The sequence below is a fragment of the Loxodonta africana genome, chromosome 7 (genome assembly GCF_030014295.1).
Source record: "Loxodonta africana isolate mLoxAfr1 chromosome 7, mLoxAfr1.hap2, whole genome shotgun sequence".
Classification (NCBI taxonomy): Eukaryota; Metazoa; Chordata; class Mammalia; order Proboscidea; family Elephantidae; genus Loxodonta; species Loxodonta africana.
Window position 1 is genome coordinate 26,620,832 of NC_087348.1, and position 18,140 is coordinate 26,638,971.

An 18,140-nucleotide genomic window follows, 5' to 3' on the forward strand; every position below is an offset into this window, starting at 1 on the left:
TCTATCAAGAAGAATAACTTGCGTATGATTGGAGTTCCAGAACAGGGAGGGATAACAGAAAATACAGAGAGAATTGTTGAAGATCTGTTGGCAGAAAACTTCCCTGACATCATGAAAGATGAAAGAATGTCTATCCAAGATGCTCATCGAAACCCATATAAGATTGATCCAAAAAGAAAATCACCAAGACATATTACCATCAAACTTGTCAAAACCAAAGATAAAGAGAAAATTTTAAAATCAGCCAGAGATAAAAGAAAGGTCTACTACAAAGGAGAATCAATAAAATAAGTTCAGACTACTCAGCAGAAACCATGCAGTCAAGAAGGCAATGGGCAACATATATAGAGCACTGAAGGAGAAAAACTGCCAGCCAAAAATCATATATCCAGCAAAACTCTCTCTCAAATATGAAGGTGAAATTAAAACATTTACAGATAAACACAAGATTAGAGAATTTGCAAAAACCAAACCAAAAAAAAAAAAAAAAAAACCAAAGCTACAAGAAATAACTAAAGGAAATTGTTTGGTCAGAAAATCAATAATATCAGATACCAGCACAACAACACAAGGTCACAGAACAGAACAGCCTGATATCAACACAAATAGGCAAATCACAAAAACAAATTAAGATTAATTTTAAAAAGAAAAAAATGCTTAAAACAGGGAATCATTGAAGTCATCATGTAAAATATCACAATAATCAAAAAGAGGGACTGAATACAGGAGACATAGAACTGCCATATGAAGAGGAAAACAAGGTGATATAGGACGATACAAGTTAGGTTTTTACTTAGAAAAATAGGGGTAAATACTAAGGTAACCACAAAGAGGTATAACAACTCCATAACTCAAAATAAAAACCAAGAAAAACATAACGACTCAGCAAACATAAACTCAACTACTATGAAAATGAGGAACACACAAATTACAAAGAAAAACATCTCAGCTCAAAAAAGTAAGTGGAGAAATGAAATTGTCAACAACACACACAAAAAGGCATCAAAATGAGAGCACTAAACACACACAAAAAAAAGTTTTTAAAAAAAAAAAAAACACATACTTACCTATAATTACTCTAAATGAAAATGGACTAAATGCACCAATAAAGAGACAAAGAGTGTCAGACTGGATAAAGAAACACGATCCCTCTATATGCTGCCTACAAGAAACACACCTTAGACTTAGAGACACAAACTAAAACTCAAAGGATGGAAAAAAATATATCAAGCAAACAACAATCAAAAAAGAGCAGGAGCAGCAATATTAATTTCTGACAAAATAGACTTCAGAGTTAAATCCATCACAAAGGATAAAGAAGGACACTACATAATGATTAAAGAGACAATTGACCAGGAAGATATAACCATATTAAATACTTATGCACCTAATGACAGGGCTCCAATACATAAAATAAACTTTAACAGACCTGAAAAGTGAGATAGACACCTCCAAAATTATAGTAGGAGCCTTCAACACACCACTTTCGGAGAAGGACAGGACATCAAGTAAGAAGCTCAATATAGACAGGAAAGACCTAATTGCTACAATCAACCAACTTGACCTCATAGACTTATACAGAACACTCCACCCAACAGCTGCAAGGTATACTTTTTTTTCTAGTGCACACGGAACATTCTCTAGAATAGACCACATATTAGGTCATAAAACAAACCTCTGCAGAATCCAAAACATCGAAATATTACAAAGCATCTTCTCAGACCATAAGGCCATAAAAGTGGAAATCAATAAAAGAAAAATCAGGGAAAAAAAATCAAATATTTGGAAACTGAACAATATCCTGCTCAAAAAAAGACTGGGTTATAGAAGACATTAAGGAGGGAATAAAGAAATTCATAGAATGCAATGAGAATGAAAACACTTTCTCTCAAAACCTCTGGGACACAGTAAAAGCAGTACTCAGAGGTCAATTTATATGGATAAATGCACACATACAAAAAGAAGAAAGAGCCAAAATCAGAGAACTGTCCCTACAACTTGAACAAAAAGAAAGCGAGCAACAAAAGAATCCATCAGGCACCAGAACAAAACAGATAATAAAAATTAGAGCTGAAGTAAATGAATTAGAGAACAGAAAAACAATTTAAAGAATTAACAAAGCCAAAAGCTGGTTCTTTGAAAAAATTAACAAAATTGATAAACCATTGGCCAGACTGACTAAAGAAATGCAGGAAAGGAAACAAATAACCTGAGTAAGAAACGAGATGGGCCATATCACAATGGACCCAACTGAAATTAAAAGAATCATATCAGATTATTGCGAAAAATTGTACTCTAATAAATTGGCAAACCTAGAAGAAATGGATGAATTCCTAGAAAAACACTACCTACCTAAACTAACACAATCAGAAGTAGAACAACTAAATAGACCCATAACAAAAAAAGAGATTGAAAAGGTAATCAAAAAACTCCCAACACAAAAAAGCCCTGGCCCGGACGGCTTCACTGCAGAGTCCTACCAAACTTTCAGAGAAGAGTTAACACCACTACTACTAAAGGTATTTTAAAGCATAGAAAATGATGGAATAGTACCTAACTCATTCTATGAAGCCACCATGTCCCTGATACCAAAACCAGGTAAACATGCCAAAAAAAAAAGAAAATTACACACCTATATCCCTCATGATCATACATGCAAAAATCCTCAACAAAATTCTAGCCAATAGAATACAACAACATATCAGAAAAATAATCCACCACCACCAAGTGGGATTTATACCAGGTATGCAAGGTTGGTTTAATATTAGAAAAACCATTAATGTAATCCACCATATAAATAAAACAAAAGACAAAAACCACATGTCCTTATCAATTGATGCAGAAAAGGCATTTGACAAAGTCCGACACCCATTCATGATAAAAAACTCTCAGCAAAATAGGAATTGAAGGAGAATTCCTCAACATAATAAAGGACATCTATACAAAGCCAACAGCCAACATCATTCTAAATTGAGAGAGCCTGAAAGCATCTCCCTTGAGAACAGGAAACAGACAAGGATGCCCTTTGTCACCGCTCTTATTCAACATTGTGCTAGAGGCCCTAGACAGAGCAATTAGGCTAGACAAAGAAATAAAGGGCATCTGGATTGGCAAGGAAGAAGTCAAATTATCTCTGTTTGCAGATGACATGATCTTATACACAGAAAACCCTAAGGGTTCCTTCAGAAAAATACTGAAACTAATAGAAGAGTTTGGCAGAGTCTCAGGTTATAAGATAAACATACAAAATCACGTGGATTCCTCTATATCAACAAAAAGAACATCGAAGAGGAAATCACCAGATCAATATCATTCACAGTAGCCCCCAAGAAGATAAAATACTTAGGAATAAATCTTACCAAAGATGTAAAAAATCTATATGAAAAAAAACTACAAAGTACTAGTGCAAGAAACTAAAAGGGATCTACATAAGTGGAAAAACATACCTTGCTCATGGATAGGAAGACTTAACATAGTAAAAATGTCTATTCTACCAAAAGCCATCTATATATACAATGCACTTCCGATCCAAATTCCAATGACATTTTTTAATGTGATGGAGAAACAAATCACCAACTTCACATGGAAGGGAAAGAAGCCCCGGAGAAGTAAAGCATTACTGAAAAAGAAGAAGAAAGTGGGAGGCCTCACTCTACCTGATTTTAGAACGTATTATACAGCCACAGTAGTCAAAACAGCCTGGTACTGGTACAACAACAGGCACAAAGACCAAAGGAACAGAATTGAGAACCCACATATAAATCCATCCACATACGAGCAGCCGATATTTGACAAAGGCCCAGTGTCAGTTAATTGGGGAAAAGATAGTCTTTTTAACAAATGGTGCTGGCATAACTGGATATCCGTTTGCAAAAAAATGAAACAGGACCCATACCTCACACCATGCACAAAAACTAACTCCAAGTGGATCAAAGACCTAAACATAAAGACTAAAACGATAAAGATCATGGAAGAAAAAATAGGGACAATGTTAGGAGCCTTAATACAAGGCATAAACAGAATACAAAACATTACTAAAAATGACGAAGAGAAACCAGATGACTGGGAGCTCCTAAAAATCAAACACCTATGCTCATCTAAAGACTTCACCAAAAGAGTAAAAAGACCACCTACAGATTGGGAGAGAATTTTCAGCTATGACATCTCCGACCAGCGCCTGATCTCTATAATCTGTATGATCCTGTTAAAACTCAACTACAAAAAGACAAACAACCCAATCAAAAAGTGGGCAAAGGATATGAACATGCACTTCACTAAAGAAGATATTCAGGCAGCTAACAGATACATGAGAAAATGCTCTTGATCAGTAGCCATTAGAGAAATGCAAATTAAAACTACGATGAGATTCTATCTCACTGCAACAAGGCTGGCATTAATCCAAAAAACACAAAATATAAATGTTGGAGAGGCTGCGGAGAGATTGGAACTCTTATACACTGCTGGTGGGAATGTCAAATGGTACAACCACTTTGGAAATCTATCTGGCGTTTTCTTAAAAACTTAGAAATAGAACTACCATACAACCCAGAAATCCCACTCCTCGGAATATACCCTAGAGAAATAAGAGCCTTCACACAAACAGATATATGCACACCCATGTTTATTGCAGCTCTGATTACAATAGCAAAAAGGTGGAAGCAACCAATGTGTCCATTAACGGATGAATGTTTAAACACATTATAGTATATTCACACAATGGAATACTACGCATCAGTAAAGAACAGTGACGAATCTGTGAAGCATTTCAGAACATGGAGCAACCTGGAAGGCATTATGCTGAGGGAAATTAGTCAGAGGCAAGAGGACAAACATTGTATAAGACCACTATTATAAGATATTGAGAAATAGTATAAACTGAGAAGAACACATTCTTTTGTGGTTACGAGAGGGGAAAGGGAGGGAGGGTGGGAGAGAGTTATTTACTGATTAGTTAGTAGATAAGAACTACTTTAGGTGAAGGGAAGGACAATACTCAATACATGGAAGGTCAGCTCAACTGGACTGGACCAAAAGCAAAGAAGTTTCTGGGATAAACTGAATGCTTCAAAGGTCAGTGGAGCAAGGGCAGGGGTTTGGGGACTATGGCTTAAGGGGACTTCTAAGTCAATTGGCAAAATAAACACTATTATGAAAACATTCTGCATCCCACTTTGAAGCGTGGCATCTGGGGTTTTAAATGCTAACAAGCAGCCATCTATGATACATCAATTGGTCTCAACCCACCTGGATCAAAGGAGAATGAAGAACACCAAGGTCACACGATAACTATGAGCCTAAGAGACAGAAAGGGCCTCATGAACTACAGACTTACATCATCCTGAGACCAGAAGAACTAGATGGTGCCCGGCCACAACCGATGACTGCCCTGACAGGGAGCACAACAGAGAACCCCTGAGGGAGCAGGAGAACAGTGGGATGCAGACCCCAAATTCTCATAAAGACCAGACTTAATGGCCTGACTGAGACTAGTAGAACCCCAGCGGTCATGGTTCCGAAACCTTCTGTTAGCCCAGGACAGGAACCATTCCCGAAGACAACTCATCAGACATGGAAGGGACTGGACAATGGGTTGGAGAGAGATGCTGATGAAGAGTGAGCTACTTGTATCAGGTGGACACTTGAGACTGTGTTGGCATCTCCCATCTGGAGGGGAGATAGGAGGGTAGAGATGGTTAGAAACTGGCAAAATTGTCACGAAAGGAGAGACTGGAAGGAGAGAGCAGGCTGATTGATTAAAAAAAAAAAAAAAAATTTTTTTTTTTTTTTTTTTTTTAGGGGGAGAGTAAATGGGAGTATGTAGTAAGGTGCATATAAGCTTATATGTGACAGACTGACTTGATTTGTAAACTTTCACTTATAGCACAATAAAAATTATTTAAAAAATGCATGTTCTCCCAAGATATCATATATTCTTTATAAAATGTATTCTGTGCTGTTTAAAATTTCACTTTTTTTTTTTTTTTTATGAGATTGGATATCTTTTCATATATTTAAGGGATGATTAAACTGTTATATGTTTTCTCCATTTTTCTGTTTATATTTTCACTTCTCATTGATATTTAAGAATACTTATAAGGGAAATTAGCACTTCATCTGACGTATGACTTACAGGTGTTTTCCCCACTTTATTATATTTTCGCATGACTTTTGGTGCTTTTTTTTTAATGTGTGGAAATATTTACTTTTACATAGTTAATTATTTTTCATTGATTTTTGTCCTGAATTCTAAAATTTTAGTCTTAACTTGACAAATCTTCCTTATCCTAAACTTATATTTTAAAAAATCTTTGTCTTAGAATTATTTATTGTTTAATTTTTAAGAATATATAAACTAGTGTACCATTTGGAGTGTTTCCTGCTGTTATATGAAGTATTAACAAAAACGTATCTTTTTTTCTCAAAGACTGTCCAAGTATCCCAATCATATTTCCTTTAAAATTCCATATTTCACCTATTTCATTTCCTATTCTTATTATACGACATATTCTCATGTGTTTTTGGTTTCCATTTATGCCATAAGAAAATCTTGCTATTTGTGCACAATACCCCCAAAAAGCAAACCCGTTGTCATCAAGACAATGCTAACTCATATCGACCCTATAGAACAGAGTAGACCTGCTCTATAGGGTTTCCAAGGAGTGACTGGTGGATGCAAATTTCCAAACTTTTAGATTAGCAACTGAGCTCTTAACCACCACGCAACAAGTACTCCACATGCAGTTGTGGAATTTTAGGATTTGCTTTTAGCTTAGTTACTTCAGGGCTGTGCACCAACTGTGGCTCGGGCCTGGCTGGCATTCCATCCCATTGTGCTCTGTCACACCTGATTCCCGTGGAAGGCCTTTCTCACCGCCCACTCTTCATACGTCTTCCATGTTTTCAAGGTTATAATTCCTGATACCTTTCAATTAACTTCCCTAATCAATTTCACATAATGTCCCTGGAGGAGGACATCATGCTTGGTAAAGTAGAGGGTCAACAAAACAAAACAAAAAAAACCCTCAACGAGATGGACTGAAACAGGCTCAAGCGTAATAATAGTAAGCATGGTGCAGGACCAGGCAGTGTTCCCTTCTGTGCTCCATAGGGTCGCTATGAGTCAGAACTGACTGGATGGCACCTAACAACAACAATCACTCTCTGATATTATAATACTAGAGGGTTTCCCTCTTGTGGAGATGATAGACAGATGATAGATAGATAATTTACACAACCTTTACATTAGTAGTGAAATATATATGTATACATATATACTATTAGTCTCAAAGTTGTGGGTAATTATAAACCCTTAGAAATCACTGCTTAATAATAGGAAGTAACATCCTGTTTTTATAAAGGGAAATTTGGCTTCAAGATAATATTCCTAAATTATCTGTCTTAGGCTAGGTTCTCTACAGAAATAAAACCAGTGAACCATATATATATATAATATGTGTATATATGTGTATGTGTACATATATATGTATATATACACATTTTAGAGAGAAAAAGAGAGATTCAGTTCAAGGAAATTAATCATTCGGTTGTAGAGTTGGCAAGTCCCTGGGTCAGGCATCAGGGGCTGATGAACCCAACATCCACAGATCAGAGGGCAGGCTGCTGGCTCACAGCAGGGAAGACTGGGAAATCCAGTATCAGCTGATAAGGTGGGAGGCTGTTGGCCCAAATACCAAGAACTGGAAGTCAGGTACTGATAAGTCAAATGCAGGATCCAGGCAGAGCAAAAGCCAGTGAACTTTGCCAGAAAGTCCACATATATTGGATGCAGGCCACACCCCCAAGGAAACACCCTTTCAACTGATTGGCTACCTACAGCAGCTCCCATCATGGTTGTGATCATATCATATCAGATCTCATCATGGAGGTGATTATATCATTATATGACTGCCAAAATATTCCATAATTGCCAAGCCACTGAGATTCATTTCTCAGCAAAGGCAACACACAATCTTAAAGATCATCCTATCCAAGCATCACTCAGATTTGAAGCCTTGATGGGGAAATATTTTATAACAATACACAGACTACTGACCTAGAGTCTTGCCTCTAATTTCAGCTGGACTTATATCAGAATCTTATTTTCTCCTGTGAGTTTAACAAGAATCAGCTCTTAAAAGTGGATTCACAGAGGGAATGAAATTGAGAATGGATGGTGGAATGCTGCAAGGAAAATAAAAAGCCTCCCTGTTGGGATTAATCTTGGGACCAAAAAAAAAAAAACTTTTGAACTAGATTTAAGGTATCCAACAGCTAGTTCTCAGTTTGCCCAGGTCCTCTTGAAGAAATAAATTATATATTATATGATTAGCAGGTAAAAACATTCTTTGTTATTAAGACATTTATTACAACTTTTACAAAAGCTAGCCCCAGAATTTGGATGAAGACATCCATTTCAGAGAAGAAAATAAGAAAAATAACTTGAGGAAAATATGACTAGAGCTCAATCTAGTAGGAACAGAGGGTCCATATGAAGAAGTCATAATAGATAAAGTGAGAATTGAATTTGGGTCAATTTTGAGTGGGAAGTATTGCTACTTAAGAGCAATCCAGGACCTTATTTAAGTCTATGAAAACTTCCTTCATACTCTATTCCATTGAGACGCTATAGAGGAAGAGTATTCTGGGTAAACTGAGAGCTATCTGGGAAAATAAATAAATAAACCAAATCAGAGAGTGCCAAAGAGATTTGTTTAATCAGAAATTTAACTGTGTCAGGTGGAAGAGATCCCAGGGGATGGAGATAACTTTTTTTTTTTTTTAAAGAGCACTCCATGTTAAAAATGAACAGTGTTTTAAAGGTAGATTAGACACCTATGGTGAAAGAAGTTGTTTCAGCCAAAGTAATTTAAATACATAAATATGTAAACCCTCTTCAGTGAGGAAGAAACAAAATCCAAACCCACTGCAGTTAAGGAGATTACTGCTCACAGGGATGCTTCAGGACAGAGCAGAATTACCCCTCTAAGTTTCCAAGGCTATACATCTTTAAGGAAGCCGACTGCCAAAACTTTCTCACACAAAGGAAATGGTGGGTTCTAATTGCAGACCTTTTGGATAGCAGCCAAGCACTTTAATCACTGTGCCACCAGGCCTCCTATTACCCCCAAAAGAAAGGTAAGTATGAAATATTTTATATTAATTTTCAACTTCAGTTCATGACATTATTAAAGTTAATGTTTAATATGGAGTAGCAAAAATATCAGTAAATACTATTTTTTTTTACTATTAAAGCAGCTTATTTATATTTCTGACTCTATTAAATAAATTTACCTTCAGCTGATTTTAAACAGTGATATTAACAACTTTAAAACACTGAAAATTTGAAAAACTGCTGTTTTTGTAAGAATACTAAATAATATTATAGAAAAACTTCATTTCCAGCAAAGACTTTGTAGCAAATAAGATTATATTTATGCATTTTAGTTCTGATATTTTAATAAGACATTTAAAGTAAAACAATCCACGAAATAAATCTATAACCATTAAGGAATCCAGAAATATTTTTTTAAAAGACAATGATATTTTACGTTAAAGAATTCTTAAAGTAATATAAAGTTTTAAGTTCATACTATTTTCCAAGTTAATTTTAGGGTTTATGTTCTAATTCATGTCAAAAACACAAACACAGCTGAGGTTTAGGTAGAGTGGGGGTGCTGACAAGGACTAATATTTAACGGAATTGGAATCTTGTTACCCAAAGCCAGATTTATTGCCTCCAAGTGGCTTCTGACTCATAAACACCCTATAAGATAGAGTAGAACTGGCTCACAGGGTTCCCAAGGCTGTAAATCTTTACAGAAGCAGACTGCCACATCTTTCTCCCACAGAGTGGTTGGTGGGCTTGAACCAAGGACTTTTTGATTAGCAGTGGAGCACTAAACCACTGCACAACCAGAACTCTTTCAATATTGTTATGCATTCCTTAATCATTTGGATTTTTCCAGGGAATGAATGCTCAGATTTCAAATAAAAACAGGAGAACATTAAGTTTTATTTCCCTTTAAGTAATAAGAACTTAAACATTTCCAAGAAAGAAAAGTAATATAAATGGTTTTGGGAGAACATGCAGGGTAAATCTCTGCTCTTTTTACCCTGTTCTTTTGAGAAAAACCCAGACAAATCTTACACAATGTTATACATGGATAATTTCATCACCAAAAAGTGGAGTTTGTACAATTAAAAATGTTGTTTCTTTTAGCACTCATAAGTCATTTTATTTAATTAACAAGAATTAAATTATTTTTTATTAAATGCCATCATTCTTAAAAAAAAAAATACATAAGGATTTGGTTCTTTTGTCCTCTTTTGAATCTTAATTGTTCTCCCCCTCTTAAGGGTGATGCTTTCATTTTAACAATTTCCATTCCTTTATTTTAGTTCAGAGTCAAATCCTGAGTACCACATTAGGTGTACACCCATTTTCTGGGATCTATACTGATTTCAAGTAGGAATACAGTCACAGCCTTTACGTCTCAGATCATTTAGTATCAGTAAAAGAAAAAGCGTACAAATGGTATTACCCTAATTGCAATTCTGAGTGCTAAACAGTGATGGGTACTACAGGTGTTACATGTCCACAAAGCAGAGGTAATGATATAAACTCAAATATTGGCAGAGAACTCATGGATAATTGCACCTTTTGAGTTGAACATTTTTGGAGTTTGCAACGTTTTGATAATTGTTTTTAAGATCTCACTTCATTCCCACAATAATTCAGTGATACAAAAGCGAAATATATTAGAGAGTATTGTTCATGTTGCATAGCATACTGAGTAATACATTAGTTTTAATAACAAAATAAATGGATGATAATAAGCAACTGTTGACAACAATGATAATAATAGATGACAATAATAGAGAACAATAAAACAATAATAATAGGCTATTGTAAATGCCAGGACTTCTTCCAGATTTTTTACTTAAATGATTTAATTCACTTAACAACACTAAATGGTGATATAGTTGCTAGTCATTTTACAGTGGAGCAGAAAGTGACATGGAAAAATTAATAAGCATACATGAGGTCATCATACAGCTAGATGCTGGAACCATAATTCGATTTCAGTCTATCTGGAAAATATTATTCTATAACAATGGCACAGGGCCCTGGTGACCCAGTCCTTAAACACTTGGCTGATAATCAAAAGGTCAAGGGTTCAAACTCTCCAGCTGCTCAATGGAATGAAGACATGGCAATTGGCTTTCCTAAAGATTTACGGGGCAGTTCTACTCTGCACTATAATGTAGCTACGAGTTGGAATTGTCTCCTCAGCAGTATATATATATATATTTTTTAACCATGGCACTATACCTCTTCTCTACTTGGTGGGCAAGGTACAAACCCATTAGGATGGAGAGATGAAAAGCAGGGTGAGACAAGAGGAACCTTGCTCTTGCAAAATTTAAGGAGGAACTCACTTTCAGAATTGTGCAAATACAAGGAGGGTCCTGAGTCTCCTTAAATTTTGCACCTCAGGAGCTTCCCTAACTGGTCCATGGTGTCCTGACCATGATGAAAGTGAATGGTGGGAAAAACAGTCCCAACAACGGAACTCTAAGTTACTTTATCAAATACATAACTAGGCAATATGTTAAATTCTAGGGCTACAGGCTTAAAGAACATATTATCGTAGAACCATAACTAAAAAGTAATCAATTTTAAATTGGTAAATAGACAATATGTTTGGCCAATATTATCTCATTTAATTCTAACAGAGAAGTAAAACTTTGAAACTAAAAAAATTGCTTAATATCGCAATTGTGTCAAACTCAAGTCCATTAAAAAAAAATACTTATTTGCAGTCTCAAAACCTATGTGCAATTGGTCAAATTATCCGTATTTAGTGAGTCTCAATATCTTTTTATCTAAAGAATAGTGAGTTTAGAAACAGCTACCTAAATTTGTCCGAGAAACAACAAAAAATCATGTTGGGTGCACAGAGCACCCAATGGGTATAACAACAGACAATATCATTCCTCCTACTGTCCCACATATAAACATTAATAACAAATACCCTCCATGCTACTCCTGTTTTCACAGGGTGACCAATTTTATTATTAGTATCTGAGTCAATGTTCCCAGGACAATTTCCCTGAATAAAATCCTTTTATCTTGCCTACTTAATATCCTTCCAAAAGATATTTGTTTTATTCCCCTATGCGAAATGTAATACTCTCACACTTTTCTTTCTAAACTATCTAATGTGAACTGTATTATAGGAACCTATATGCTTAAAGGTGATCTGGTGGCACAGTAGTTAAGTGCTCAGCTGCTATCCAAAATATTGGTAGTTTACGTCTACCAGTGGCCTCTTGGAAGCTCTATGTGGTAATTCTACTTGTCCCTATAGGGTCCCAGAGAGTTGGAATCGACTCAATGATGGTGGTATGGGTATATGCTTAAAATCATGAAGGGATGCGAGAAGGAAATGTTGAAGGAGGCTGTTGAAAATGTATGTTAGAAGATTTTATGATAAAGTGTTTGAGAAGCTTGATTCAGAAAATGCATAGAGAAGTACAATAGAATTGTCAAGAATTGTAATTAATTTAAAGTGAGATTAGATGGCAAAGCTGAGGGTCCATCTCCAGCAGTTGCCAATTGCTCCAGTGCCTGTGCTGAGTCAGGTATAGCTTGATCTGTCCTGGGCTGTGTTCCAAAAGTATAAGGAAATGATCTTAAAATAAATGATCTTAAAATCACTGTTGATTGTGATTTAACAGGAGGATGTGGGACATACATAACTAGTGTCATTCTTAACGTGCAAACCATTGCAGTGATCATAAAATCCAACCCGGACACCTCAATACAATTTAGAGAAGAAAAAAGAGATACAGGAAGGTAAAGGAGATGCACGTGTAAATTTACCTTTTCCACAGATGAATCATCAAGAAAAATCATCACAAGATAATGTAACTGAAATCATTGAATTTGTTCTCTTGGGCTTTGCTGACATACCCCATCTCCAGTGGTTCCTTTTTGGATTATTTTTAATCATCTATATCATTATACTGATGAGCAATGGCACCATATTTCTAATAACAAAAATGGATCCTGCTCTCCAGAACCCTATGTATTTTTTCCTGGCAAATTTTTCCTTCTTGGAAATCTGCTATGTATCAGCTACTCTCCCCAGAATGTTGATGAATCTTGGGGCCCAGAGAAGAACAATTTCCTTAATTGCCTGTGCTGCACAGATGTGCTTTTCCCTTATATTTGGAGCCACTGAGTGTTTCCTTCTGGCAGTGATGGCTTATGACCGCTATGTGGCCATTTGTAACCCTTTGAACTATCCTGTAGTCATGAACCACAGGGTCTGTATCCAGTTGGTGACTGGCTCCTGGACCTTTGGAATCCCAGTTCAGGTAGGGCAGACATATCAGATTTTCTCTCTGCCTTTTTGTGGATCTAAACAAATTAACCACTATTTTTGTGATATCCCCCCAGTACTCAAGCTGGCTTGTGGGGACACCTTTGTAAATGAGATGTTGGTCTACACAGTTGCTGTGTTATTTGTCATGGCTCCATTTCTGTTGATACTGGGCTCCTACAGTAAAATCATCTCCATCATCCTGAAGTTGCCATCAGCCACAAGTCAAGCCAAAGCCTTCTCTACCTGCTCCTCTCATCTAATGGTTGTGATATTATTCTTTGGATCAGCCATTATTGCCTACTTAAGACCTAACACTAGGCACTCAGAGGGAACTGACAAAATGCTTTCTCTTTTCTACACTATCCTAACTCCTATGTTTAATCCCATGATATATAGTCTAAGGAACAAGGATATCATAATGGCACTGAGAAAATTGCTTTGTAAATAACTCACTCTATTAAAGAATCAATTTAATGTATAGAAATTGGTTTCTTACATATTTTTAATTAAATTTCAACAGATGTATACTTTTAACCATAGCTTGTGATATGGATTGAATTTTGTCCCTAAAATATGTGTGAACTTGACTAGGGTGTGATTTTCAGTATTGCAGTGCTAGTCCACCATTTTGTTTTATGAGTCTGAGACTTCTAGAAGGCAATTGGTTTGGTTTGGTGATATCCCTATGCATTTTAAATCCTACCTTTATGATGTTAATGAGGCAGGATTAGAGGCAGTTAAGCTAATGAAGCAGGAGTCAGTCTACAAGAATAGGTTGTATCTTGTATCAATCTCTTGTGAGATAAAAGAAAGAAACTAGCATAGAGACAAGGGGACCTCCTATCACCAAGAATGAAGAACTGGGAAGCAAGGGTGTTCTTTAGACCCGGGGTCCCTGCTCCAAGAAGCTCCTAGACTGGGGAAAATTAGTGACAAGGACCTTACCATGGAGCCAACAGAGAGAAAAAGCTTCCCCTGGAGCTGTCCCTCTGAATTTGGAATTCTAGCCTCCTTGGCTGTAAAGGAATAAATTTCTTTTTGTTAAGCTATACCCTTGGGGTATTTCTGTTATAGCAGCACTAAATTACTAAGACACCTTGTCTTCCTAAACAATCATTTCCAAGTTAATAATCTCTTGTAAAAATCTCTACTCAAATTATTTAAGTAACATACGTATTAGCATATAGCAAATCATTATATTAGTAATTCTATGATTTCATTGTGCAATGTCATCCCTCAATAAGAATTTTTGCTTGGGCTGATTTAATTTAGTCAATTATAATGTATAATCTATTACTTAGGGTAAAACATTATTCATTTGCATGAGTGCCCATACAGTTGTGATACCCATTTTAAAAATCAGGTTTTGCAATATCCATTAATTAAAACTATGCAGTGTTCCTTAGGTATCCACAGGGAATTGGTTACAGGACCCACACGAATACCAAAATCCATGGGTACTCAAGTCCCTTATATAAAATGGGACATTATTTGCATATAACCTACTCGCAAACTTCTGTATACTTTAAATCACCTCTAGATTACATATAATACCTAATACAATGCAAATGATGTGTAAATATTTGTTATACAGTCTTGTTTTGGGAATAGTGACAAGACATGAGGTGAACAAAGCACAATGAGTGCTGAAGAGAGAGACTGAAGATCTGTGACATGGTGGGAGGCCACAGCTGGGTATGCCCAAATATCCTTTCATCTGCATGGATTCAGTGTAGTGCTTGGCACAATAAAAATAATAATATAATCTTTAGGATAAACCTGGATAAGCCTCTGTGGAGAAGTAACATATGAACTGAGTCCTAAATAATTCAAAGGAGTAACTAGGTAAAGCACACTTTAGGCAGATAAGCATGGAAATAAATTTAGCAGCCTGATTAAATAGCAGTCTTCCATTCCTGGTAAGAAATTTGAATTATTCCAAGTACAGTGTGAATCCATAAAAGTGCTTTAGATTTTCTGTAGAGAACACTTTGACTGTTAGAATCTACCAACCACTCCTTGGAAACCCTGTGGGACAGTTCTACTCTCTCCTATAGGGTCACCATGAGGTGGAACCGACTCAAAGGCAAGGGGTTTGATTTTTTTGGTTGTTGCTTTTTTTTTTTTTATGGAAAACAAAAAAATAATTAAAAATGCAAATGTCTTAGAAAAGCACTGAGGAGGTTGGCGGGTGCCTTAATGAATCTTTCAAGTGTTTAAATCACTTAAGGATGTAAACCAAGCCTTAAGTGATTTAAACACTTGAAAGATTCATTAAGGCACCCGCCAACCTCCTCAGTGCTTTTCTAAGACATTTGCATTTTTAATTATTTTTTTGTTTTCCATAAAAAAAAAAAAAACAGCAACAACCAAAAAAATCAAACCCCTTGCCTTTGAGTCGGTTCCACCTCATGGTGACCCTATAGGGTCAGATGAGATGGTAACCTTATTAAGTAGCAATTACTGCATTCTAAGATGGCATTTGATTATATACATATATATGTATATATGTCAGTTGGTATCCAAAGGGGATTGTTTTCATTATGTCTCCTGATACCAAAATCTGAAGATGCTCAAGTCTGTTTTATAAAATGGTGTAATATTTGCATATACTATATGCACATCTCTCCATATACTTTAAGCCATTTCTAGATTACCTATAATCCGTAATATAATGTAAATTTAATGCAAATAGTTCCTATATAGTAATGTACTGTTTAAGGAATAATGTCAAGACAAGAGTCAAACAATGCTCAAACAAAGAGTGCTGGAGAGAGAGATGAGGACCTGTGAAATTCTGACAGGCTATGTCAGGGAAAGCCTACACATCAGTTTATTTGCATGAATTTAGCATGGCGCTCAGAGCCTGCTGAATCCCAATTTTGCTATTGGGAACTTTTGTTGTTGTTGTTGTTCTACTTTTCCAAATGTGTTTAATCTCAGATGGTTGAATCTGTGGAGGGGGAATTCACAGATACACAGGGCCAACTGCATATATATGTATATAAACTATATACATATACATAGTTTATATTATTAATTATAAATGATAATTATATATGGTATTTATTATGCATGCATGTATGTATACATATGTGTGTATATCTATATATGTATGTACATTGGTAGTGCAGTGGTTAAAGGACTCTGCAGATAACAAAAAATGGTCAACAGTTCAAACCCACCAGCCACTCTGCAGGAGAATGATGTGGGAATCTGCAAAGATTTACAACCTTAGAAACCCTATGGGGAAGTTCTACTTAGGCTCTCTATGAGTTGGAATCGACTCAATGGCTGTGTGTTTGGCTTTGGTATACATAGACACACATACGTAAACACTGTGAAGAATGGGAATTCCAGAGCACTTAGTTGTGCTCATGAGAAACCTGTTTACAGACCATGGTGCTGTTGTTCAAAGAGAACAAGGGGATACTGGGTGATTTAAAGTCAGGAAAGGTGTGTGTCAGGGTTATATTATTTCATCATACTTATTCAATCTGTATACTGGCAAATTATCCAAAAAACTGTACTACATGAAGAAGAATGGGGCGTCAGGGTTGAAGAAAGATTCATAAACAGCTTGCATTACGCAGGTGGCACAACCTTGCTTGCTGAAAGTGAAGGGGACTTGAAGCAATTACTGAAGAAGATCAAACACTATAACCTTTAGTGTGGATTGCACATCAACATAAAGAAAACAAAATTCCTCACAACTGGACCAATAAGCACCATCATGATAAACAGAGGGAAGACTGAAGTTGTCAAGGATTTCATTTTACTTGGATTCACTATCAAAACCCATGGAAGCAGCAGTCAAGAAATCAAATGACGTATTGCATCAGGCAAAACTGCTGCAAAGGACCTCTTTAAGATGATAAGAAACAAAGATGACACTTTAAGGGACCAATACCTATATGTACATTTATCATATCTTTATACATATGTATAAAGTGTAAACACTCTCACATTATTTTATAGATAAAAAAAACAGAGACACAAAGAGTTTGCATAATTTTTCATATTTCACACACATACTAGTATTTTTACTCACTACGCATGTTCTGGAAACCCTGGTGGCTTAGTGGTTAAGTGGAACAACTGCTAAACAAAATGTTGGCAGTTTGAATCTGTCAGGAGCTACATCGAAACTCCATGGGACAGTTCTACTCTGTCCTATAGGGTCACTATGAGTCAGAATTGACTTGATGGGAACAGGTTTGTTTTTGTTTGTATCCATGCTCTGAATCCCTGCTAGAGCAGTGTTTAGGCCCTATGGCTGCTAACCAAAATGAGGGCAGTTTGAATCCACCAGCTGCTCCTTGAATAACCTATATGACAGTTTCTACTTTGTCCTGTAATGTTGCTATGAGTTGGACTGACTTGAGGGCAACAAGTACGGTTTTTAGGTTTTTACCCATAATCTGTTTATAGACTTGGGTTTGAGATAGGCCTTCACCACTTAAGTTTTTGTTTGACTTGGGAAATTCTTTCATCCTTCAATGTCACTTTTTATATTTGAAAAAAAAAAAATGACCCTTGCAGTGCTTTTGTGAGAATTAATATGCTTAAAGAGCATAGCTAATATGGATTTAGTTCATCATGTGACATTGTAACAGTCTGAATTATGACCACATTTGTAACTAAGGAATTTCCTTAACTACAATGTTAGAAACAAAGATATCATGGGGACAAGTAGAAAATTAATTAATCATCACCAAACTGGGTTCACATTCAGTATAAGCCAAATAA

The 18,140-nt window shown here is 36.0% G+C and overlaps 1 protein-coding gene across 1 annotated transcript; it reads left to right on the forward strand.

Annotated features, from left to right (window-relative positions):
* The first annotated feature begins 12,416 nt into the window (after window positions 1–12,416).
* LOC100670008 (olfactory receptor 10AG1-like) lies at window positions 12,417–13,839 on the forward strand. The gene has a single exon (XM_010601956.3). The coding sequence runs from the start codon at window positions 12,898–12,900 to the stop codon at window positions 13,837–13,839; it is 942 nt and encodes a 313-aa protein (XP_010600258.2). The 5' UTR covers window positions 12,417–12,897.
* The last annotated feature ends 4,301 nt before the right edge of the window (window positions 13,840–18,140 follow it).

What these genes read in the sequence shown, in the direction of transcription:
- LOC100670008 (XM_010601956.3), top strand. Translation starts at nt 12,898, where the DNA reads ATGAATCATCAAGAAAAATCATCACAAGATAATGTAACTGAAATCATT.